We start from the raw sequence: 27,174 nt of genomic DNA on the forward strand, positions 1-27,174 counted from the left end.
AAACAGTGCTCAGGCTGGACCCACAGCGGGAAGATCGGTCCAGCGCTGTGGCTTGGGCCATGGATGGTGTCCACTTAATTTCTTCATTCCACCCTCCTCATCCCCCCTCTACTTTCTATGTTAATGAAAGAATAATGATGTATAGATAACATCATATGAGAGCTAGGTGCAATTTGAAAAACCATCTGACCCAAATGCTTCCCTTGCAAGATGGGGAAACTAAAACCAGAGTAGCTAAGTAGCTTTCTCAAGGTCACAAATCTAAACCCAGTCTCCCACATCTATTAGAAACACATCCTACTATGCCCTGGAAACAAAACACAATATCTCCAAAGCATGATATAAAAAAGTACAAATCCCCCAAAGTATTTCCCTTATAAGACTTTAGAAAATGGTATGTGAAGGTCACTAAAAGTTGATCATTTAATAAAAACCAGTAATGTACAAATATACGCACACAAAGCCAAATTCTGGGGGGTGAAAAATAGAAAAAAAAATGCCGATGCAACCAGTGTTTGTTGTTAACACACAACCCTGAGATTTTTCTTATTTTAATCTTACGGTCTAAAGTAGTACTAGAATATACATGTCAAAAAGATGCATATTACATGTTAGGCTATTCTGACTGAAAGCTATTTATCTTGTATGAAACTGCTTTGCTCAAGAAATAAAGAAGAATGACTTCTATTTGTTGATAAGATGGTGAGTTCTGATGATTCGGCTCCATGCTGCTGCATGCATGCTTATTTTTATCTATTCTCTACTCTGTGAATCATATCTCCTACAACCATGCTAAAGATTAAATGCACAACCTTCATGTACCTTGAAAGATAAAGACCTTGAATATATGGTTATATAAAACTAAGATATTATTAAAAACAAATGCATGTCACAGTCATAGGTTAAAAATAGGTGTGTGTGTGTGTGTGTGTGTGTGTGTGTGTAAGAATGGAGCATGCAAATTGGCCAGGATTTTATGTATGCATTTTATCTTGATCACTGAATATAGTCAGTTTGGGGAATGTCGATAAATTCCTAATTTAAAACCTCAATGCTTCTTAGATCGGGAACTGGAAAGTTTTGCTTTACTAACCCTTCACTATAAAAATTGAGGAGAGTGGACACCTGTTTGAAGAACAAGAGCTTTGAGATGATAGAGGAAAAACTACAAGCCCCATGTGAGCCTTTAATATATCTAGATGGACCAAGAGGATGGGGGGAGTGGGACAGGGACAAAAACAGAAATCTAATACTTAGAGCAAGCAATTTTCCTTTTCTCTTAGGCCAAAATAGATAGCACTGTACTCACTCTGACCCTGAACATGTAAACTGGATTAACACTTTTTAGGTCACCGCTTGACAGGAGGTAAAGGTGTTTCTCCTACAAGCTGATAGAAGGGCTGGGTGAGTGGTGGTAGCACTGATTACAGGATTACCTCTGGAGGAGGATAACAACTTTGGGGTTCTGCAATCCCACCAAGGCCAATACCGAGGTATTCTGAATTTGCTCCCGTGTTGCATTAGAACTGAGCAGAATTAGGTCACTGGCTCCCTCAGCTGGGAATCTAGATGAGGTTAGAAGGAGAAGAAAAATTGGGGTGAGACTCGGCTTTTGAAGGAGCAAAAGAATTATTTGGTGCACATTAGGATTGCTCTCTTTCTCACCTGAATTTTAAAATGGTTTCTTTGCTTTGAATAAAGATTCCCAGTAAGAATAGAGAATGTGTGTGTGTGTGTGTGTGTGCGTGTTTGTGCATATGTTGTTCATAAACACAACCTTCAGGACCCCTTGCTTGCTAATAAATGCCTCTTGCAAATAATCAGAGTTAACTGCTATTTATAGTAAATATTTTCTCTTTATTCTGAACTTGTTCCTCTTTTCCCACATTTAGAGGCACTTTGATGTGTCTTAAAAGTGTGATGAGAATGTGTACTATTGTCCTCAGGGAAAACGGGTGATGGAAATAGCTTGTTCTCCGTATAAGCACAGGAATAATTACATTTTAAATTGGAGGGAAAAGATTAAAAAAACAACCAACCTAGTAACTGAATAAGCAAACTGTCCTAGAAGCTGTGTATCATATATTTTAGGTAGCTGCAACCTCTGTTGGCAGCGCTCAGTGAGGAGGAGAGGGGTTTGTGCGCCAGGCTGTTGGCACCAGCTGTGGTCACAGCAGCTGCACATTGCTCCACTATCCCCAGTTGTGCCTTCCCGCCCGCCGACGTGCCCAAAACGACGCAGGGCAAGAGGCAAGTCCCAGCCAGGAGCCTGGACCGCGAGCTGCCGGCAGGGGAGACTTGTAGTTAATGCCAAGCAGCAGCCCAGCAGTCGGTCTGACAGCGTGCCAGGGTAGCCTGGTGCCCTAGCCCCTGACATGCATGCCTGGTGTTTCCAACCCACCTGCCGTATGATTTGGATCTAGATTCAAGAAAGGTACAGCTTTTCAGAAATACAGGCTAACCATCCACATATACACAGTAGAGAAGGCACACGGGCATCTGACTTTTATGTATTTATAAATATATTTAATATATATTTCTAGTTATAGCTGTTTAGCTTTATGCAATTCAATTTCTTCAGATTTCTTGTTGGTTTTACCACCTCCCCTGAAGATTTAATTTATGATTGATGCCATATTCTATATAATAAAAAAACAACAAAATTAAATGTAAACATTTTTAGTCTTCTATCAGAGAACAGTGCCCAGAGGAGAGAGTCCGTAGAATTTTCACCTCAGTCACCTAAGGCACTTGTAATGTACTTGTTTTTATATTGCGCTATGATTGCGTACTAGGCATGACATTGTATGATTACCCTGGTCAAACAAGACAGAATCCTCTAATACCATATGCCTTCCCCGAAGCCCCTAGTTCTGTGCCCTGCCCTGAGTAGACGGTTTACAGATACTTGCAGAATGAAAAACAAAAACAACAACAATAAAACAACAAATGCTTGTGGAATGAATTAAGATTGAGGAAATAGAGAGACTTGTAAATCGTAAGGAAACTTTTTTCTGATTATAAAACTTCAAGTCCCTAGCAATCCCACCTCACAGATAGAAGTGTTTGCAGTAGGCAGAAGCATCCGGGTGCTCAGCATCCGGGTGCTGCTGAGCGATTAGATCTCAGATGAGGGGGCCTCTGCCCTTACTGAAGCAGTCAGCAGGGTGCAAGGGGAGGTTGCTGTGAATGTGAGTGCAAAGATCCACTCCGTGGCCCACATCTCATCAGAAGGTAGACTACGCTGTTAAGATGCAAAGAGAGATGTGCAAAAAGAGGGAGCATCATTTCAACTCCTATTCTCTCGCGGCCTCAGGAAAACAAGAGCAACTGGTTGTTATTCCATGAAGGGATTCCTGTTTTCCATTTGTTGTTTTTCCAAATGTAGGTTAGTATTCAAATGACATGAATACCAAAAAGTCACTATTATAAAACTAACATATTCAGGTAATTTAAGGATGTGCTTAAGATGAAATCAGAAATAACTAAGAGTCGCGCCATATTGTCTACTGAATGTTCCTCCTTGGACAACACTGCCTCTGGACAAATAAACACAGCCGTAGATACCTGGAGAATGCCCGAGTTTTGTTCTGAGTGACTCAAATGGGGCTCCAACATGAAGCTGAGGTTTTGAGCCATCCTCAAAGAGGATGACATAGCTTGGTTTTTCCTCTTTGGAGATGGCACCAGGAGAGAAAAAGGGGACAATAATTCAAAGAGCCAAGAGGTATCTTCATTTGAATTTCAACGAAATTTCTTATTTGATCTTTAGTTGCTACTTCTAAACATCACATTCTTTTTATTTAAAAAAATTGTTTATTGAGCACTTTCATTGACCAGGCATTTTCTTGTGCCCTGTAGATTGCATTATTTTATAGTACCCAAAAGAAACAGAAGCCCAAAGAAGCAGAAGCTTCAGACCTAAGGCACACAAGACAGTAAAGTCAAAATCTGGATTATTTGGGTGAAGAAAGTTGAGAAAGAAACCTATGTGAATATAGGACAGATTTCTCTCTTTAGGATATGAGAACTTTTTCCCAGAATTAGGGTTTAGTTTGAATTCCTTAAAGCTTTCTTCACTTTTAGTATAATTGAGATTGCCTATACTTAATTAATTAAATGTCACAATTCCAATATAATTATTTTATGAATAATTATGTTAGCTGTCTTCTGTTTTACTCTAATCACCATGCCACTTTTTATCTTTATCAATGACTATCTTAAAATGTTGAACCATGGGCTTTACACAATTCCATAAAAAATTTGGTAAGAAATAATATATTTTAATATTCAAATTAGTTCTTTATGACAAAATATTTCCTAAATAATTTTCCCTTAACGTAATTATTTTATTTTCATTATATCGAGTACAGAAATGTTTGGGGTTGCTTTCTGGCCTTCTTTTTTTTTTTTTTTTTAATTTTATTATGTTATGTTAGTCACCATACAATACATCATTGGTTTTTGATGTGGTGATCCACGATCCATTGTTTTCGTATAACACCCAGTGCTCCATGCAGTACGTGTCCTCCTTAATACCCATCACTGGGCTAACCAATCCCTCCTCCCCCCTCCCCTCTAAAACCCTGTTTGTTTCTCAGAGTCCATAGTCTCTCATGGTTCATCTCTCCCTCCAATTCCCACCCCCCCATTTTTCCCTTCCTTCTCCTAATGTCCTCCATGTTATTCCTTATGTTCCACAAGTAAGTGAAACCATATGAGCTTTCTGGCCTTCTGATTATGCCTGCTGTTGGCTGGCAGCAATAAAGAAACACCCTTTTTCAAATTATTTAATAATTCTCCAATATACCCAGATTTGAAAATGTATAGCCTTTGGAATATTTGCAAACCATGCAGGGGCTTTATTGAAAAACTGTACCACTTTAATTTTTTTGTTTTTTAATTAAAATATAAGACATTATAGATGATGTGAGAAATATAGAGAAAATCTATCTAAAATTTTAACACTTTCATGTGTGAATTATATGCATAAGTCTATAGGTCTTCACATAATTTTAGTAATAGAATACTTAATCATATATATTGATTTTTTTTAACTTAACATATTATCAGAAACATTTTGATATAAAAAAAGATGCACTCATATCTCACATGGCAAGTCTGTAATTTTGGAGGCAAACTGTTTCTTATCCCAATGTGTTATTTGCCTGGTTAGCTCAGATGATTGGACCATGGGCCAAAACTGATGAAGGTTATAGTTTCAATTTCTAGGTGGGTCAGTTAGCTTTACTCTGTTTCATGGCCACATGAAGGGACTAAATGACTTAGAAAGAAAATATGGACATATTAGCATGAATTCAGCCCCTCTGCTGGAAAAAGTATCCATAGTACAAGACCTAGGTTTGTGCCAATCCCGAAGTCACTAGTGCCAGGATGGAAAAAAACAAAAAAACAAGAAAAGGAAAACCCTGACCCTCCAAACACAAAAACTGAATGCTATATAGCTTTCGTTTCCATAATATAACATAATGACCTGCCTTTTCTTTTTATAGTTACAGTTGAGGGGCTCCAGCTGATCACCTGCCTGAAATTATTGCCAACCTGGTGGGAAGCATTTGAGGAGGCAAAGTCATGTTTTCATTTCACTAGGAAATCATTTAGCAAATTGCTGCTATTCTGTAAATTACTGTGCTGCTTAACTTTCATACTGAGAAACTATTTCCTTTTTCCATAAAAACTGCAGATAAAGGGTTCCTATAATAAATAATCTGTACTTAAAACAAACCAATTCTGAGAATTTAGAGAAGGTGACATAGCATTTCTCAGGCAAAAATAAAAACAAATACATTTTACTACCAATATTTAAAAATGGCATATTCTCTGTTAGCGTCAGATTTTCATTCATTGTTTGTTTACTTTGTTACCCTTTGAGGGGAATGGATGGAGGCTTTCGAAGACGAAATAACAAGCTAAGTACTTATTTTTTGAAAGAAAAAGAACTAATTTTGGAAATCAGAGTTCTTTAAGCCCAAGTCTTATATCTTGAAGAGAGTCCCACAATCAGTAATCAGCCTAAATAGAACACAGTATTGGAGCAATTTTTATTATGCTAAGTCCTGTTTAAAATGTCGGTCTGAAGAGCAATAACTAAGTTCTTTTAATTTTGTGTTGAGGTGATAGGCCCAAATATAATCTGGGGAAATATGGCCTAGGATCACACTCCAAATATGGTGAATCACTGCTGAAGTAGCAGGAAGCATTACAAAAGGACTAATTTTTCTGGCCTTTTCCAGAAACACTTGGATAATGAAACACAGAGCTGACTGATATTCACAAACACTAGTGAATATTAAGAAGATTCGCCCTAAACTTCACAGTTGCTAAGACTTATAAAGAGAAAATGCTTCATGGTGGCTAAAATTTTTAAACAGTCACATTCGATGCATATTAAAATTAAAGCTCCTGATACGTAGAACTAGTTTTAATAACATCACTGGCCTTAAATATCTGATACTTGAGTCCACAGTTTAAAAAAGTTGTGGCAAACATGGAGAAAATTCAGAAGAATGGCATAAACATGGTTTTATTGTTGCAAATTAAAGCTCTGAGGAAAAGGTTAAAAGAACTGTTACGATTCATTTTGAAGATGAGTAGACTAAAATGATCTTTATCATTTTTTCCCAACCTTTCTCAACCTGTATTCCTCGTCTAAACTCACAGAATACAAAAACTAATGTGACTCTTTTCTCAATCCTTCTGTGGATGGTACATAAATGAGTACCATTCTAGATACATTGAGAAGTGAATTCATTACATACAAGGATGCCTTAGGGCACCACGGCTCAATTCTCTCTCGTAAAGGATGTTGATAAACATTCGGATGCACAGTAGAACATAATGTTGGCAAGATACCTAAAGCCTAGAAAATGCATTTAAAAAAGCAGGGTATCTGTAGGCAAGATAAAGGGTGGCTTTCCTAAAGATAAATTACTTAGCATTTTACTTTTATAAAGTCTATTGAGGAAAATTACAGTTTCCTTCTTGCAGGATTTTGGAGTTGGGATTTACTTTCTTCTCACCAGAATTGGATGAACTGCACAGCTTCTGAAGGCAGAGGTTTTGTCCCACCCCGAAATGTATGCGTTTGGTTCTTCCAAAGTGGAGTTATTCAAATGTCTAAAGCGGAGAAGCTCTGAGGTTAGATATGCTGATAGAGCTGACAGGTGGTGGCCGAAGATACATCTCCTCCCTGAGGGACCCATCTCATGATGCAGAGAAGCACACATTTACAGGTGTCAGGGAAGGCAAGGAAAGAAACTTTACACTGACCAAGAGAATTCTGATGCTAAAAGCTTCTTGAGTAAGACTTCATAGTGCTGCTTAGGTTCTTCAAAATATCTTTTGTTACATCTCTAGTATTAATTTTTTTCAAAGAAAAAGTCTGTTGAATCTAGAATACTGCTTTGATAACACAGAGTTACCAATCTGAATATAAATAATTGTTCTTCGGAACTACAAAGATGTAGAAGACTAAATAAGGCAGAGTCAATGAAAATGGTGGTGTTTTACTATCTAAAAGCAACCTGGTTTCTATGCTGATTTTTCTGGTGAATGCAAACATAGAAAAATTCTGAACACTTTAAGTTTTATTACTTAAATTCCAAGTAACTGAAGTCCTACTATACGTTGTTGCCCAGAGTGATATTTTATTCATTACTCCACATTATCATGATTCCAGAACTGTCCACAAAGATCACTATTGAGTTGGATTTTACATTTAAACCACAAATGACTTTTTCTAATGTTACTTTAAGGAGTATTTGGACAAGGCATCAGTCAAACTGTGGATACAATCTGCTTTCTCTGGCAACTTATCATTAATGTAAAATGAAAGTCCATATTGATCTTCGCTTATGCAAGCAGTTCACATGAATTCCATGAAACTGCAAGTGAGCAAAAAAAAAAGGGCAAACTTTGTCTTCTAGGAAAGCAGGGCTTGAATATTTGAGTGCAAATATCTCTTTTATAATAAACAAATACATTGTTTACTCAAGGAAGTTTCAAATGTAATGAAGTCAATGTTAGTACAGTTAAAATAGCTCAAAGACGAATGAGTACATGAATAAAACTTGTCTTGGCTTCTCCTAACTGCTGTCCTCTTTTCCATTTACAGCTATTCAAGAGCAAGAAAATGAATCTGTGCCCCTATCCTTAAGCCCAGACATCTCCTTAAATAAGTCACAGTTAGACGACTGCCCAAGGGACTCTGGTTGTTATATCTCATCAGAAAATTCAGATAATGGCAAAGAAGATCTGGAGTCTGAAAATCTCTCTGACATGGTACAGAAGATTACTATCACAGAGCCAAGTGACTGAACACACATTCTCAACTTTATATCTATAGATGCATTCCATTTTAACTCTACTTGAGCTAAAAGATCAAATAGGAGAGAAAGCAAGCATTTCCCGATACAGCCTAAAGTTAAAATGTTTTAATCTAAATGATTTTACATAAAAGTTCATGTCTCTAACATTCCCAATTATTGTAAATAGTATGTATATTTATTATTTTAAATGCTACCTGTTAATATTTCACTTGCCTGTGTTAGGAAAGGTATAGTGTAAGTCTTTGATATGTGTGAGATAAGCTTTATTCAGCTTTAAGTGTGAAATGATAAATTCTGCAGGAAAAAAACTCCTTTTTTCATACCTGTCCATTTTGCCTTTGTGTCTGTTATTCAACAAATAGTAATGGAGCATGTGTTTGTTTAACCAACTGTCCAAGCAGCATTCACACTCATTTTTATACTTAATGGGAGAGTGTGAGTTAATACTGGAGACATTTTATCCTGATCCACAGTGGAGTTTTAGTAATTATTTTTTGTTAATTTCTTGACTGTTATCTGGTATAAAAGTATAGATAACAAGATATTGTTGATTCTCATTTAGTAAAATGAATTTTAATAATTGTACAGATGTTTCATCTTTAATTGTAAATATTTTTAATTGTGAAATACCCTAATTTTAATAATAAAAAGAACTATGTGCACTTGCTATTTTCCAGATTAGTGGTACTTGAAAGTATTTTTATATTAGACCTCTAGACAAAATTTCTCTTAACAGTGAGATTCCCAAATGAATTATCTCACCTCAGTCTGTCTCCTGAACCCCAGATCTGTGTTATCTGACTTCCTGAATACTTCAATGTATTAGTCAGCTCAGGCTGCCATAATAAAATATCATAGACTGGGTGGCTTACACAACAGGAATTATTTTCTTAGAATTCTGAAGGCCAAAAGTTCAAGATCAGGTTGCAGCATGGTTGGATTCTAGTGAGAGTTCTTCCTGGCTCACAGATAGCTGCCTTCTCACTGTGTCCTCTCACGTCAGAGATAGCAAGCTTTCTGGTGTTTTTTCTTAGAAGGGCACTGATCCATTCATGAAGGCCCCACCCTGATAACCTCATTTAAACATAATTATCTCCCCAAAACACCATCTACAAATACCATACATAAGGGGTTAGTGCTTCAACATACAAATTTGTGGGGAAAGGGGTCCAATTCAGCCCATAGCACTCTAGAAGCTTCAGATCAACATACCCAAATCTTGGATTTTTCTCTACAATTTTGTCTCTCCTTTTTTATTCCAAACAAAACTCTCTCTTTAATGACACCAATACCCAAGCAATTACCCAAAACAGAAAATCATTTCTCACTTCATCTCACGTATACCCTTCTCATACAGATTCAGTATATAATCAAGTCCGACCTCTAGAAGCGCTTTGTCATTCATGGCTTTCTATCCATTCCCATGGTTGCTGTCTTGCTTTGGAAGCTCATGAGCTCATGTATGAAATAGTGCAATAGCTTTCCAACTGACCCCTATTCTACCAGTGCCCTACCTTTTAATCTATCCTCCACACAGCCTCCAGAAAGATCTAACATGTAAATCAAGTCATGTACTTCCGGCTTGAAATTTTTTTTATAGCTCCTCACTACCTTTAGTATAATTTTTAAACTTTCTTCTGGGATATATAAGGTTCTTCTCAACCATTTTTACCTACCTTATGAGTCATATCTTTCCTCTCCCACCTCTCACTCTACACTCTCCGGCCATAACAATCTCCTTGCAATTCCACAAATTCACTATTTCCTTTGTGACTTTTCTTATGCTATTTATTTTCCTGGAGTGGCTCCTGCTATTTTCTACATCCAAGAGTCTCCCTTTGCTTTCTGTCTTAAGACTCATCACAAAAGTCACTTACTCTGTGAGGTCTTCCATGATTTCCTTTGGTGTTCTCCTCTGGGTTTCCATAGCAACTTGTATCTCTGTTGGTTATAGGACTTACCATATTATACTTTATCTATTTGAGAGGCGCTTACCTTTCCACAAGACCATGATCCACAAGACCATGCTGCCTCCATCATGGCCCTGCTCCTGACTATGGCTACAACTCTAAACAGATTATTCTAGGACCTCCTTGGACACAGCACAGCCACTGACCATAATTTTTAAACTTTAATCAACCTGCTGCCTCAGGGAGTTCTAGAGAGTACAAAGAAACTGTAGGTTAGGAAGCGTGTAAGGAACTGCCTGATTGTAAAATGGTAGAAATCGCTGGTGAAGCTTACTCAGCCACAACTTCTATTCCTTCAAAATGAAGATCTGGTACCCAGTCAAGGATTTGGGGAAATACTTTTGAGCAGAAGTGCTGCAAAGGTCTTGAGGAGGCTGAAGAAGAGGAAGAGAGACAGGATTCCTACAAAGAGAGGAGGAGGGGGGAGTGGAGACACCATGGGGTTCAAGCTGCCAGAACGATGGCCCCATCACATAGCACAGCACTGAAAAGGACACCGGTAGCAAAAGTACGTATCACACTAAAAGAGTCCTGCTGCCCTCGTTTTATCTGTTGGATCCCTGCTGCTCACTTTCCTTGGGTTTTTCTCTCAACCATGGACGCTGGATAAAGAGAAGTAAAAAGGCAAGACATAGTTCACCCAAGGTTGTAAGGTAAAGACAGACTTTCTGCTGCTTTTGGCTAGGAGACAGACAGGAGTCTGAGCCTTTCAAGAGTGGATGTGAAGGTGGTTAGAAAGTTGATATTTTAATGGTTACCAGATGGCTTTGTGTTTCCAGGTTGAAATGTGGTGAGAGTCCCAGTCTCAATCATTTATTTATTCACTCAACAATTTTGAGACACAGAATGTATATGCTGCCCATGACTATGCCAATAAAAGCCCTTTGGATCATGTAATCTGCATTAGAATCTTGCCATAGCCTCTCATTGGAATAAACTGAGTCTTTCAGTACAGAAAGGTTATAAAACTGTTCTGGAATGTCATGATTGTTCTGATCCTAGGAATATCTTATAGTTACAAATTCAAGTGTGTGGTGAAAGTATGCATGGTTAGAGAAATTTTAGTCCAGATAAATGGATAAACTCTTCATAATACTCTTTTGATAAGAACATTTAAATTCTGCCCCCTCAATTCTATTGCTGATATAAGCTCCAATATACTTTCACCCTGAAATATTTTATCAGAAACTTTTCTTTTTTTACCAGTTAAATTTCCAAGATAGTTAAGAAATAAATTAACTCCTCAAACTTCTAAAATGATAGTCAGCTAAAGATTATCAGGTTTTAGACAACATCCAATTCATTGAGGTTAGTCAAGCGCCTTGCAACTTCCTGAGTGAGGCCAAATTGATGACATGATGACATTTCATGTTGAGAAACTTCCGTTACAAGCCCAAGTTCTGAGAAAAATAATATGAAGAAATTTTAGATACTCTGTCACAGGACACACGCACACGCTTCCATCCCCCCACACCAACAAAGAAAACTGTATAACTAATCCGGATGCACACTTCAAGTACTCCTTCATAAAGTGGGAAGTCATGCTAGAATTACGTAAAGGTTGAGAGAAAAATGAATAGAACTAAATATAGGTAAAAGAACAGCAGTTTCTAAATTTGACCAGGTTTTCTGGCTACAGAAATAAGACAGAAGTAACCCTTACTTTAGCCTACCCCCTGTCCTACTGTTGAATTCATCTGATCACACCCAGTGTTGACCCAGAGGTCCTGGTTTGAAGACTATGTGACTTTGGGTAAGTCACTTATCCTCTGGGCTTAGGTTTGTTTGTGGTTTTTTTTTTTCTCTATGAAATACAAATAACTATAATACTAACATTTCATGTACCTGTGCTGGTTAAATGAGATAATGTATGCAAAACACTGAGCACGGTGCATGCAGTCTGCATAAAAACTGGTATCTGAACACAAAACGAAAGCAGTGCACATGCTACCATAATACAGGCATGGGCTCGTGGTGACTTGAAATTCTTCAGACACAGATAGTCTGAGGGCTGGGACAACTGTGCTGTCCAGCAGCAGTGAGAATCAGCTGGTTTAATGGAACTTCCCAGATAAATGACCATTTTGTCACGACTGAATATTCCTTTGTCAAGTTCTGACAGTTTAGAAAGAGGCTATGTTGCATTTAGCTTTGTTTCCTCACTCTTGGCACATAATAGGAATGATCATTTTTGAAGACTGGATGATTGAATATATAAATAACTGCCTGTATTAATGAATGAAATAAAATAAAGATCTGAGGTCATTACTCCTAATACAGCACCTTGGGCCCTCCCTGGTCTTTATAATAGGGAGTCACAGCGGACTGTGCTATAGCCCATATAGAAGCCCTTAGAAAGACACCCTAAATGTAGATTTGTACGTATTTACAAAGTTTATGGGCATTTAGGCAAATGATCTGCCATGGGAAAATCACAGTGCAGAGGAAAATACAAGCTTTTCATTACTCTCCCTTTCTTTCTTCATCATGCAAACTTCTCACATTTGAATTACCAACAGTCTGAGTATTAGTGTGTCTGCGTGATGTATATTATAAATTAAGAAGCCATGATGGAAAAATCTTTAAAATGGCATTAGTGTGTTCAGAGATCTCCTTTGACCTTCTGGGGTCCCTGGTGGGCCTGAAGTGCAGAGCACTGTTCCTCCGTGGGAAGGAGTGGAATCCTGATGCTGAAGGCTAACGGGATCATTTTCCTCTCCGAGTTTTTGGGCACCACGCCAAGTGAATGGGCAGGAATCATTCCATTTGCAGAGTAAAATGGGGTGAAAAGCACTTCTGGCACACTTTGTCCATATAAATTATACTTGTTTGCAATTCATCAACTCCTTCTCTACTTTATACCCATATGTAATGTAAATGATCATCTTTCTCTGAAGCTCTATAATGATGCACAGCTCCAAAATGTGATATAATCAGCTAAAAGAGAGCAGATGGAAGTTTTTTCCCCAATATGCATATTCATAAAAAAAATAGAGAACTCAACAAAAGGAGATACATAAGTACTTGTACCCAGAGGGCTGCTGCATGGACTTATGTACAAAAGTAAGTGGGTTTTCTGCAACTATTTCATTCTTGAAACCTTTACTCATTCATTCCTGCAGCAATCATTGAAATGCTCTGGAAAAAAAAAAAATCTGCCCTTCCATATAGCAACAAATATATTTCCCTTTAGATTTTTTTTACTGCACCTTAGAACCTATGATTCAGGAAATAATGGTTAAATATTTTACTAGAGAAATATGATCAGAAGGCAAACCATGAAAAAAAGTGAGGACTTCACTGTCCCTTTAGCAACACAGACTACAGACATTAAAATTCACACTGTTACACTAAAAAAAGCTGTATAGAGGGAATAATGAACTGTCTGGATAGCATTTAACAATATATATTTTTTAAATATCTGATTCCTCAGAGGGTAAGGTGATTCATGTGCGCGTACTGGGTAAGCAGGATTGCTACTAGAAATTTTGTTAACGAAAATAGCAGCAGGAGATACTGCGAAAGAAGGTAACCATAAAAGAAAATGTAAGAAATGAGTAAAACAACAACAACAAAGGAACATAAGAAAATCATGCGAAGTATGACTATGAATTTTGGTCATGTAACCAAAGAAGTGGTATTTATACCAAAATTAGATGTTTCTGACCCTGAATGTCTTCTTCCAGAGCCACTCTCCACATGTGAAGCCCTGATGTCCATTTAGAGAGGCTCACCTATATGGACTACATCCTTGATCTGTGCTCTCAGGTTCCTGTTGGGCTCAATGAATGGGAAGCCCCATCAGGAGACTGGAGGGGGAAAAAAAAAGGAGACTGGAGGGAGAGAGAGGAATGAGGTCAGGGTATTTATTTGCTCCATGACATCACCTTGCATTGCTGTCTCCCTTAATCAAAGGTCACTAGTCACTTAAAATATCATTCTGTACATGACTCTCTTTCCTTCAGATTCTGGTAATTGTTCCTTTCTTTCATTTCCAAAGGCTTAGATTTAATAACAGCTCTGTGGCTGTTAGCTCACTACCTGCACAGCTTTCAAGGGTTCCCTTACTCTCCACCCTGCCCGTATCTTTGCAATCCGTCCCTTTATAAATAAGCCTTCTTTGAATTACCCTAATTTGATTGTGCCATCCACTTCCTGTTGGTAGCCAGACTAGTGCACTGATCCACCATCACTCACGACTTTCAGTTACTCAGGTCATCTTTCTGAGTCTATGAGCACTGCTCTGTGACTCCAGCACAATTATATTCACATGGTCTCAGGTCCTTTTTATCTATTTCACTATTAGCCTCCACCCTTACCGACCAACAGCTCTAGGGTAAAGCATTTCCACTAACACTACTAAAACTCATGCCCTTTACCCCTTTCAATTCCTTATCCATCTGTTTCATGGGGCCCACACACCTATTTCTCCTTTTTCCAAGCAGCTAAGAATCTCTGGAATAGGGGCGACTGGCAGCATATAAATGGAGGTTTTCATGGTACAGGAGTACAGCTGGAGCCGACCCAACTGCTTGGAGCACATGTCCTACCCTTTACTAATAACCAAGCTCACAGTATCTGCTATGAAACATACGGTCGTTTCTACTGGGACAATATACCACCCACCAACATTAATATCCATCCATCAACTATGTAATAAAACAGAATGAAGCACGTGCATATTTTAGCCGCTTGCTACCTAATCAGAAATACCTGATATTAATGGCATTCGGGGTTGTTTTTTTTATAAATGTGATGGCACATAGACACTGGAATTTTACTAGCAACTTTTCACTGCTAAAATTCTTTAATTCTGTTATATTTCAGCTACAATATCACTAACATGTGTCTCTCATACACAAAGCCTTAGGCCTCTTAATCTCAAAAGAGGTTATTATAAAATATGGATGCCCAGATAATTTGCATGATTAATGAAAATATGTTTTAGAATATTAAACATTTAAGATGTTAGCATTTAGTAGGCTTTCTGACAGAAGTTAAAAGACTATTAGAATGACTGATGAATTGCTACAGTACATTAGCCCTCAGAACAGGGAATGTGCTAGAGGACATTTATGTAACTTCTTAGCGTTCTTGGTTTTTTTTCTCTTTTTTTTTCCCCCTTTCCAACTAAGCTGTCCTTTTTTGACCTTGCATCAGTTGTAAATGACCAGGCAGAGGACTTAGCAAAGTTTTGAGAAACTTGGAAATTACACGGGAAGCTACTGACAGAGGGACAAAGAAAGCAATTGTATTAGTCAGGGCTTTACACCTAATAGCGGGTACATAGTAGGAGACATCTTTCACGGTTCAAATGTCTTACCTCAACAGTGGAAAAAACGAAACAGAAAATTCTTCCCTGTTCAGTGACAAGGTCACTGACAGTTTAGTTGTTCATAACCAGGTAGACACACTTACTCTTTCCACTTGTTAGGAACTATGTTTCAAAATGAAGCTCCACCTATCGATCTCTTTCTGGAGCCTTTTGTTTTTGATCGCTGCACAGCTCATCAGGACCTATTTAGTCATTTATTGCCTCCCCTTATTATCCTTAGAGATGAAATATACCAGAAGGGACTCTCATGAAGGTGTTTATATCCCCTCTGGGTAAAAAGTGAAATACCATTGAAAAGGTAGAACCACAAGAAATACCAAAATAAATTCTTAAGGTAGGAGCAATAAACTGCTTAATGGCCTTGCTTTGGGAGAAACAATTAACATTACTTTATGTGAAGTATTATCAGGAAGTTATGAGCTCCCTCTCTGAGCCCTACTTGCCATAGCCTGTGTCTTTAGGCAGCCTTTCCCTTCTACATTATTTAGTTTATAGTTCTCCAGCACTCACTTACTGGATGGCACCCTCATTCCTGTGTCAGTGAGCATAGAGAAAAATATACGATTATACATCATCTCGAATTCCACTACTTAGACAATAATACAAAAGTGGGCAGTGCAAAAATGTAGTAGGCTGCATAATTCCGCCCCCCCCCCCCCCCCCGGAAGCCAGAAGATCCTAGTTCAATGGAACCTCACAAATGTTACCTTATTTGAGAAAAGTGTCTTTGCAGATGTGATTAAGTTAAGGATCTGGAGATAGGGAGTTTCTGCAGAGCCCCACGTCCTGGATTATCTTGGTGGGCCCTAAATATAATGACAAGCATCCTCATAACAGAGAGAAAGAGATTTTTTTTTTAACAATGAAGGGAAGACAATGTGAAGACAGAGCTAAGAGAGCTGAAGATGCTGGCTTTGAGGATTCAAGTGATGTGGCCATAAACCGAGGAATGCTGACAGCTTTCAGAAACTGCAAGAAGCAAGGAACGGATTCTCTTCTACAGCCTCTAGAAGTGTGGCCCTGCAGACATGCTTTGAATTTTAACCCAGTGATAACAGATTCTGGACTTCTGACTTCCAGAACGAGGAGAAAATAAAATTCTGTTGTTTGAAGCCACCAAGTTTGTGGTAACTGGTTACGGCGGCCACAGGAAACTCATACAGTAAGGTAAAGAATCCCAGCCTTAAACAAAAGGTTAGTGACCCCTAGTCATGGCCATTATTAGCAGACCATGGGAAAAAATTATTAACAACCAGTTTAGTACAAAATATTAACACATATATCTGTTGAAACCTATGTATACTGTTCTTTACTTATATACATGTGTTATATGAATGTATTCAAGCAACTCATTCTTTTAGACAGGAAAAAAAAGCTCTTTCAATAACATAATGAATTTATAAATATGAAAGTCAAATACATACTATTTTTATCCTTCAGATGTTTTAAAATTTCACTTAATAAGAATATGCTTTTTTTCATCCCCTCCTGGAACATAGCTGTTATGGGCTAAAGGATAATGCAAGTTTAAAAGATTCTTGTAAAACAAAAACACCTGGATTTTGGCCTTAAGAGGAGAAGCTTCCTTGGGGACTTGAAAATATTTGTTTTGCTGAAAGAAAAATGACATTTTTTTACCATGACTTATTTATTCCTTCATCCTTCAGCAAATATTTATTGAGCATGTTCTAGGTACCTGGAAACTATACTAAGGCTCTAGAAATAGCAAGATGAATGGCAATAACACTTATTCTCAAGGAGTTAAGAATGCGGCAAATGTGTAAATAAATAAATTCCTATGATATGTGAAATGCTAAAGTAGCAATCTAAGCAAGTGGTGTGGAAGCAGGATTTAAAAATAAATCATTCATTTTAGAACCAGATGATTCTGTGAGTTTGAGAAGAGGTCAATTGTGTCCTGGTATTTGCAATAGAGAAAAAAAAATTGAACAATACGTCGGAAAAGTTTCTTATTCCTTATTTGGGACATTTGTAGCCAATACTGTATTCAAGGTTATAGTGGACAAGATTCAACCTCTTCAGATTCTGGATAACAGAATTAGCAAATTACAGTAGTTTTCTCCTCGTTTCAAAAACAACTACTTGTACAATAAAGGTTGCTTAATTAAAACTTATCCAACTGAAACACCCATTTATCTGAAACAAATGTTTGTGCTATAGACATCAACCAACTCTTCACATGAGTAGCTAACAATAAGCAACGGAATGATGCTCGATGAATATCAATTAAAACAAATTACTCCCAATAAACTCTTTCCTAAAAAAATACATTCCTGCATGGCCATATATTCATATGCATGCACCCATGCGTGCACACACACACACACACACACACACACACACACACAGCTTTGCTATTCTAACTTGTCTTCTCTAAAAAGTTTAGTAGCGTAAGACTGAATCTTCAATTTTATCATTGAGCCCAGTGTCAGTCTCTGATAAGGCATGAGTTTCAGGTGGGACAAGCTACATAATAGGGCATGTCCAGAGGGTTTAGAATAATGGCCTAGTGCAAAATGAAATGCAGAGCCCCACGTTCAAATTTGTTCAAATTTATTAAGACTCTTAAGACAGCGATAGCAGAGCATTAACACAAATATGGAGGCTTTGTGAGAGCAGAGCCCTGTGCAACAAGACAGGCTGTATGCCCATGAAACAGGCTCTGGTTTCATGTACCCCTTATCAATTGCCCCCATTTGGGTTGTCCCAAGGACCATACTATAGATTATGAAAATGAAAATGACCTGCCTAAAATCGTATATTCTTTGCACAGGCCTATATTAACTATAAAGGCATTGTTGGGCACCCATTAAAATTTTACTACGATCAAAATTTTACATGTTTACTTGATTTTGCTTTTCTCTGCTTTATACAGACTTAACAGAACCTATGAAGCAGAAGAAAAAAAATGCTGTGTTCACTGAACTGTGTCTATTAGCCTCCTGGGTATGTTATTGGCCCTCTTGCATTCGGTTGGGTCTATGTGACAAGTTCTAGCCAAAGTTAGGAGCTGGCCCATCAACTCTCCTTTGAGGCTCATGTTCTCACCTCACTAGGTTTTCCTCACTCTGCCCTGTGCTTCCCCACCCCTTATCTGTACAGCTGGAAACAGTGAGCCCTGAACTATGGAGCCCACGGTAGGAAAACCTGAATCCCTGAGTCGTTTTTGGAGGAGAGCCATTTCAGGAATGCTGCTTGACCCACATTAGAGTGCCACACAAAATTAAACTTTATCATCTTAAGCCGCTTATATTACCCTAATACTCTATGTTTGATAGAATGATAGTCTGAGGCAGGGAACGTAGGACCCAGAGAAGTACCTAACTCACTGAGCGATTCGGATACACCTTTTGAGAAACAGTGATCTTTTCAGTGGACTATAAATCAATGTGCTAGTCAATAGCTATGGTATTCTCTCATGGAGTTGTTTACATTGTCATAATAACATGAATCCATAATTTTCTTTCTTTTTTTTTTTTTTTGAATTTATCATTTCCAAAGCACTTTTTTCTATGTAGTTTTAGAGGATTCCATTGTAAAAACTTCAAAATCTGTAGCAGTGAATTATCAGGGATAGAATAACCAATAGCAACAATGACACTTGGCCAAATATCCCTTCAAATGTCACAAATTGTCACCTGTCAGTGTATAGGGCTTACAGACCTCAAAAATTCAGATTACCCAAGAAAGTATTTGATAGAAGTCCTGGAATCCAGGCTGAGTCTAAGTGAGCATCTGGGAACACTGTTCTCGGGAAACTCAGCTGGGTGCTGCTGGGATGGACAGGGGGAGATGGCCAGAGTGCTTAGAATAATGGCAAGTGTTCGTTTCCCTTTGGCTGCAGAATGTCAGCATTTATGGGAAAAAGTCAATCAAGTACTTACTGGATCTGCTAAATCAAGCATAATTGTCACCATGTGACTGGCAGTTATTGGAAGATCCTGTGTGAGACAGTGCCAGAAACACTATGCAAAGAACTACCTATATTTTACATAGTAAAAGGAAAAATAACTTTTCCTCAGCACAGGAAATCTACATGATGGGATTTAAGAGCATGGATTTCTGGAATGGGAATCAGACTTAATTTCAGCACTTATCTGCTTCAAGTTCTTAAGCATTTAATCTCTAGTTTATTCCAGTGTAAAAAAAATGTTAATGCCTACCTTGCAGAGTTGTAGCTTAAACAAGCTTAAACAAGTAAGGCACGTAGCATGACTTCTACAACATTTTACCTCTGTCCGGCCCATTGTTTGTTTTGGTGGTATTATTTTTAATAATATTTTAAGGAGCACCTGGGTGGCTCTGTTGGGTAAGCTACTGACTCTTGATCAAACCCGGGTCCAGCTCCGCGCTCAGCAGGGAGTCTGCTTGAGATTCTCTCCCCGCTTCTCCCTCTGCCCCTCCCCCTGGGTCACACGCCCTCATGTTTGCTCTAAATAAATAAATAAATAAATAAATCTTTAATAATAATAATAATAATAATACTTTAAGAATTAAAAACGAAGCCCTCATAGGCACTTTCAAATTTATACCATAAAGAACCTTACCAAACATCCTTCCTGCCCTCTCTAAAACTATTTTTCCCCAATTTTTTCAAGACACACAGTGCCAAGCATTTATAATCACCCATTTCCCCACACAGCCAGACATATACTCATATTTCAAACAATTCTTTCAATTGTCCAAACACTCATAAGTTGTAGGAAATAATAATTCATTAAATATTTATGAAATATTGAACTATCATATTCACACTAAGGGAGTTTAATGAGAGAAATTATTTTCTTATCCTGAATCTTAAAAAGGACTCTAGGGACTCTGATTTATATAGATTTTCCTAGAGTGTCCCTTTTATACTGCCTTTATAAATGTTTTATTTACTATTCGTTAAGAGGCCTAGCATAGTTTTCCTCTAAAAAAAGCCCCCAAATTCTTCAAAATCTAGGCAAAATATGTAAATTTAAGGATTCTTTACAGTGCATTTCTGAGATAGGAATCAGACAACACATAAATTTCTATTAACAAAAATCCATCTTTTTTCAATAATTAGAAAGCTGCCTCAAATTTTAATGTGTACTGCATGTTAATGAAGAAAAAAAACTCAGTTATCCAATAAACTGTTATTTTAGATGAATTAAAGGCATTTTAAATTCTGAAATACCCAATGCCTTCAAAAGATCCCAGACTAAACTCTATGGCAGTATCTAAAAGATCTAAATGTATCTTTTGACATAAGGGAAACAGAATATCAAAAATTTAGAGTAGTTAAAATCTATAATAGAAAAATAACTATTTCTGCATTAAGGTTGTTTCATGAATTAGGAAGTTCAATTAAGTAAACTAATGTTTGTTGATTTTATTGTGAGCTTGCAATGGCAATGGGTGTCTTGCCCTACTTAAAGGATTCCAGCAAATATTAACTGAACATTTTTTAGATAAGTAAAACTCTGTTAGACACTTGGAATACAGGATCATGAGATACATGATGTTTTCTCTCAACAAGTCTGCAATCTAGCCAAGGAGACAGGACGAATATCAAAGGCTATAGCAGCAGCACATTCCTGTAAGAAAAGATGCATCATAGTGCCAAACCAACAGGACAAAGTAATAGCTGTAGAGTTCAAAGAGGAAAGACATCCCTAAATGTTGTGAGATTGGGTTATTTGTCTTCAAACTGAGACATTCTGGTCCTCAATTTATAGTGGTTTTTTCTGGGGGGGTGGGGTGGAACCAGATACCTACCTAGTATATAATCATATACTAGGTAAACTATTTTTGAAGTAGCAACTCCTTACTTGTACACAATATGATAATATGATTTATGACAGGTATTGTCAATTAAAAACCAAATAACCACTAACCACTCCAGAGTGAATTTCAGTTTCCCACAGTAGACCAAATTATTCATTTCTATATTCCTTTTTCATTGAGTTTTGTGGAAAATTGTTTACATTTCAGTGATTAAAAGGAAATCTTTAGCCTACATAATTTTTCCATAAGCATTTTTTATACCACACAAAAAATCATGTCATATAACATATTAAGTGATTAGTTATGGGGCTAAATGTTAAATGACAGGTGCTAGGGATATTTAGAACTGATATTTAGAACTCCCAGATCTTCAGGGACTTATCATTTGGCTGCGAAGTCAGGATTTATACATATAACACAATACTACAAAAGGGGGCATATATTAAAAGCTAAATGAGTCTACTGGACATAGGTGGCTCAGTGGTTATAATATTCCCCAAACCAAAAGGAGCCATTCTCCTTCTAATGCTGAATCCATGAATGTGGGAATGATGCTAATATAGCCTTCTTTTATTTCAAACTCCCCAAATTTCCATTATCTGCAATAATACAAGACAGATAAGGGTGACATCAAGGGAGAAAGGATATATTAGTCACTTGAGTGTCATAAATAACTTGTTATGAAATTATATACTAAATACGTGGATACTAATGGTTAATTCCTTAAGAAGAGGGACTCTTGTCTTCATGGAATCATAGATGTCAGACATGGAGGGGACCTCGAGAGCACCTATTCCAAGGCCACCATATTGCAGAAGAAATTTGAGGCCTAGAGGAACAGAGATATTATCCATGGTCACACCTATTCACAAATAAGAAGAGTTCAGATTTTCAATGAGATCTTCTGGAATGAAGCCCAGGTCTCTTTCCTTCATACCACACTGCTTCACCATGGGTGGAACACAGAGCACTGGGCAAAGTTGAATATTTAACATAATATTGCTGACTGAAGTTATGTCTTATCAAGAAAAAGTAACTTCCCTCACCCATACAAATCCTCTGAAATCTGTGATATACATACATGTTACACAGTAACATATTATCCCTAACTAGGAAAAAAGTAGAATCACTAGTCTAGATAATCTTTAACTCAAAGTAATAGCAAAATAAAAAATACCAGCAATATAATGTCTGCCTTGTAGATTCCTGATAAAAATGAGAATCCATGAAAATGCTAACCCAGAATAAGAGAATTTATAAAGCCTTTACAAATCTTTCCCACAACTGCATGTAAAATATGAAATCTATGCCAGTCAACTTAGAGAAAAGTCATACCTCCTGTAAGATGTCTTCAACACCATCAGAACCTTATGAAACACATTTTGATTAGCAAAGTGAAAATGAATCAAGAGTCATGCTACAGTTTTACTCAAACCAATCACAATTGTTTGAAAAGAGGTGGAAACATCAAGAAGAAAGATATATTCTATGCGCTGCATTTTGATTAGGCTCCTGGATCTCCACATTTAAGACTTACACTTTTCCCAGGACTCATCATCATCTGATGATAATTACAAAGGTATGGTAATAGAGGGCCTTAAATCAAACATGCATGGTAGATCTGCTGTCACTGCAAGAACCATCTCATTGCAAGTTGGCAGGGAAGGATGTGCTTGCCTTTCAACTGGCAGAGTAGGCCTCTTGGCTGGCACAGCAACCAGCCCTGCCTTAAATCTTCCTGAGATATGCCCTGTTAGAGTAATTTGGCTAATTTAAAATGTCTGTCTTTGGAGAAATCTTTCATAACATTAGTTTCATTTGCAGGTTGCCGAGGAAGATCTCTAGGGCTGCAGTGTTGCCTAGCTGCCTACAAAGCCCCTGCTCATCAGTAGTCCCATCCAAAGAGTCCACTCGGATAAGGGGCCATCCAATGACCTGCCAGTCATCCTCTCTTGCCAGAAGTTATATGTGAGCAGGTTTCTTTTTTTTTTTTTAAGAATTTATATTTATTTGAGAGAGAGAGAGAGCACAAGCGAGGGGGGAGGGCGAAAGGAGAGGGAGAAGCAGACTCCCCACTGAGCAGGGAGTCCCACATGGGGCTCCATCGTAATACCCTGACATCATGACCTGAGCGAAAAGCAGACGCTTAACCAACAGCCACCTAGGTGCCCTGTGATCAAAGTTTCTTGAGTGGATATGAAACCTCCAGTAAAGCAGACAATATAGATGGGGGATTCCTAGGCCACCCTTGACAATTCTAGTTATCTCAAGAAGTAGTGTGAAATTGGAACACTCCCAAAGGAATATTTGCCAACCATCTTTAATTTTAAAAATAAAATTATGTCGCCATCAGTTGGGAAGAATAAGCAGAGGGAGGAGAAAGACTCAAAGTAGAAATTCTTTCACAATTCAGAAAGAAACTGTAGTTGAGACACCGTGTATTAAGTTTCATGGAAAGTGAACAAATAATAAAATCACAATAAATATGGTGCTGTTTTTCAGTATTCTTATTTCATAGTCATTTCACCTTTGAAATCACAGAGCATAATTTTCTTAATCTTTAAAGCACTAATCTGCTAATAGAAAATGAGCAAGTTTTCAATTGTTGCCTGAAATGAGAGGTTATCCTTCACACTATGCCTACCCAAATAAAATTCTACCAAAGTACATCAATGAACTCAATAAAACAAGCTGAGAGCATTGGTCAGAAAAAGAAATCAGTCTCTGAGGAGGCAAATCATTTTTGTTTTCTTCTTCCTGTTCTAGCCCAGTTCAGCCTCAATTGGCCTCCAGTTCCTCCTTTTCCTGTGTCTCTGAGTCCCTTATCTAATCCTGGTCTCATTATGCTCTGTTGGTCTCACCAATCCTCCTCTATCCATTGATTCATTCTTGCTTCACCTCTTTACTTCTTTCCCTGAACACTCTCTGGCTGTTTTCAAGCCTACCTTCCTTCTTCATGTGGGTTACTGCTTTAAAGTCTCCTCAACCACACAAAACTAGCAGTTACAAACTTCCACAAACACAAATATTTCAAGTAGAACAAACAGTCCAGGGGTTCCCAAAACATAGACACCTTTGGATCTGATATCATGCCAAACATCTATCTCCTCAAGGCTCATTTCTAAAGGATCTAAAATACACCTTGCTGAGTGCTGTCTATTATATGTCCTGGAATGAGCTCATCTATTTAAAAGTACACCCCAGCTCAGCAAAGCTATCCTTCAATTTATTTGTAAGTCAATCTCTTGGAATTCTGAATGTCTTTTCTAATGGAAACTATCTTACACAGATGGTCAAAGTCATCAACCAATTCCAAGTAGTCCACAAGTACATGAAGAATAGTACTGATGAAAAGATATTGGAGGCCCACTTGGTTAGAGCTGGAAGGCAGCATGGAGATTATATAACACAATTTTTTTATATTATAGGTGAGAAAACTGAGATTAAAAGGCTAACTTTTCCATCCTCATATAGCATCTTCTTCTTTATTATAAACCCTAGGTATTATCTAAATTAATCTACAGAAAGATTGGTATTACTATCTATATGAGAGAAGCGAGGCTGAAAGAGCCATTATTTTGCTAAAGTCATGCAGCTAGCACCAGTAAAGTGATGGAGTTGGGATTTCATCTCAGTTTTGTCGAACTTTACATATGTTCCAGTCCACTGCCCCTCACAAAGCCACAGTCATACAGTGTCACTGAGAATCTGTGTAAAGGTACAATGTATCTGTCTAGGATCACATTTCTTTCCCATACAATGGAAGAAAGTCACCTGTCTTATCCCCAAATACAAGCCACTAGTGATGGCCCTATGGTCTAAGATAGACACCAAAAGGAAAGTCTGTGATTAAAGAGTAAAGTGGTTAAAATGATCCCTGGGACAAAGCAACTTTTTTGACTCCATATTCTATTCCAACTACTGGCCTATATTATCTCTCCTTTTGTTCACAGCCCAGTTTCTTCAGCCTAAACTGGCTTTCTCCTTTTTACTTCCCATTTATGTCACAACATGCTGCCATTAAGATTCCACCTCGCCATTCCATTGCAATTGCTCTAACAAAGATCACAGTGACCTCTTATTAGATCATTCAAATCAGTAGTTTTCAAACCATTTTCTCAACTATGTAGGCAGCATTCAATGGCTTCTGACTATTCTCTTCCTAAAACTCTTCTCTTTTGTTTTTTATAAGCCCCATCCATCTCTGAACCAGTCCTTATCTGACTCATTCATAAGCCCCTTGTTTTCTTCCTGATCGTAAATGCTTGTGTTTCCTAGAAACTGGCCCTTGAACCTTTCTCTAAAAACCAGTGGGTTTCACCTTTGCCTGAATATTAGGAACTATCCATAAGGAGTTTTCGAAATTCTCATAGAAAACACTTCTGAATGGCAGAGTAAAGACCTCCATATATCTACTCCTCCATAAAAGCGATGAGACTGCTAGCAAAAATGGCCAAAACAATTTTTTTCAGAACTCTGGAAATTAATCAAAGGTTTGAAAAAATATGAGGAACATTTATTCAAGAAAAATAGTTGAACCTTGGTAAAGACAAAGTTTTGTAGCATTTCAGCTTCTTATACCCAACCCCAACCATCCAATCTCTGTGGTAACCTTCAAACCAAAAGCTAATATTAACTGTGAAAACCAGTAGCCTAGGGGCCGGAAGGAAAAGAAGAGGTTTGAAGTTATCCCCAAAATTCAATCCCTACAAAATTGTCACTAGTTACCTGTCTGGTATCTCCATTCTCAGGACTTATTTTTATTTAAACTAAGTGATTACTGACATCAAACCTGACTCAGCTCACTCAATGTAAACAGCCATGTGCCTAAGGCATTTATCAAAAGAAAATCACTGTCAATTGTTTAATAATGCAGCTGCCTGAGGTAGCAATACCAGTTGGGTTAAGTAAGAAGCATACTAAGATATTATAAAGGAAAAGCCAGGGAATGAAATTTTTATGAGGGATGTTGAAAATATCCAGCATATTCCTGGAAATCTAAAAGGCCATATGCATGTGCAGGAATGTGCACATGTTCAGGAAAGACACCGAGAAGGCTCTAATCTCCCACCTAGAGATGACTTTGAGTCTCTGCACAAGCAAGAAGTGAAGGCTAAAGTAGTGTTTTAAGCTTCTTACTGGAGTATTGAAATATTCCTCCCAAACATACACAAACATCTCGGCACAGTCAGGGAGACTTATTGGTTCAATGCATTCAAGGAAATCTCTGTCCAATCATTAGCTGACCATTAAACTAATTGAGAAAAGATGCTGAGTGGTGTGTCTATATAAAAGAATTCAGACTCTACAGAATTCACTCAGGAGACTTAATAAACAAACAAACATCCATAACAACAAAATAGCAGCACCAAACACTAACACCAAAATTCCAAGGAATGTGGGAGGGGGAAGAGGGAGCTGATTTCCAGAGTTGGAAAGATCTAGTTTTCAAGGGGAAAAAAACAAAACAAAACAAAACTATAACACATGCAAGGAAACAGGAAGTTATACACCATATAAAGGAAAAAAAAAAATCAGTCAAAAGAGGAGCTCAGATATTGGACTTACTAGACAAAGACATTAAAAATCTCTTAAAAATATGTTCAAAGAGGGGCGCCTGGGTGGCTCAGTCGTTAAGTGTCTGCCTTCGGCTCCGGTTGTGATCCCGGGGTCCTGGGATCGAGCCCCGCATCGGGCTCCCTGCTTGGCTGGAAGCCTGCTTCTCCCTCTCCTATTACCCCTGCTTGTG

General features: G+C 37.8%; 1 protein-coding gene across 2 annotated transcripts in view; it reads left to right on the forward strand.

Moving 5' to 3' along the window:
* Positions 1–9,003, forward strand: part of SAMSN1 (SAM domain, SH3 domain and nuclear localization signals 1) — a 78,066-nt gene extending 69,063 nt beyond the window's left edge. For both annotated transcript variants that reach the window (XM_032406302.1, XM_032406301.1), the window contains exon 8: positions 8,135–9,003. In XM_032406302.1, the coding sequence (XP_032262193.1) occupies positions 8,135–8,337 (203 nt within the window). In that variant the 3' untranslated portion in view covers positions 8,338–9,003. The remainder of the gene's footprint in view (positions 1–8,134) is intronic.
* The last annotated feature ends 18,171 nt before the right edge of the window (positions 9,004–27,174 follow it).

The sequence above is a fragment of the Phoca vitulina genome, unplaced genomic scaffold, assembly GCF_004348235.1.
Source record: "Phoca vitulina isolate PV1807 unplaced genomic scaffold, GSC_HSeal_1.0 scaffold8, whole genome shotgun sequence".
NCBI classification, from domain to species: Eukaryota; Metazoa; Chordata; class Mammalia; order Carnivora; family Phocidae; genus Phoca; species Phoca vitulina.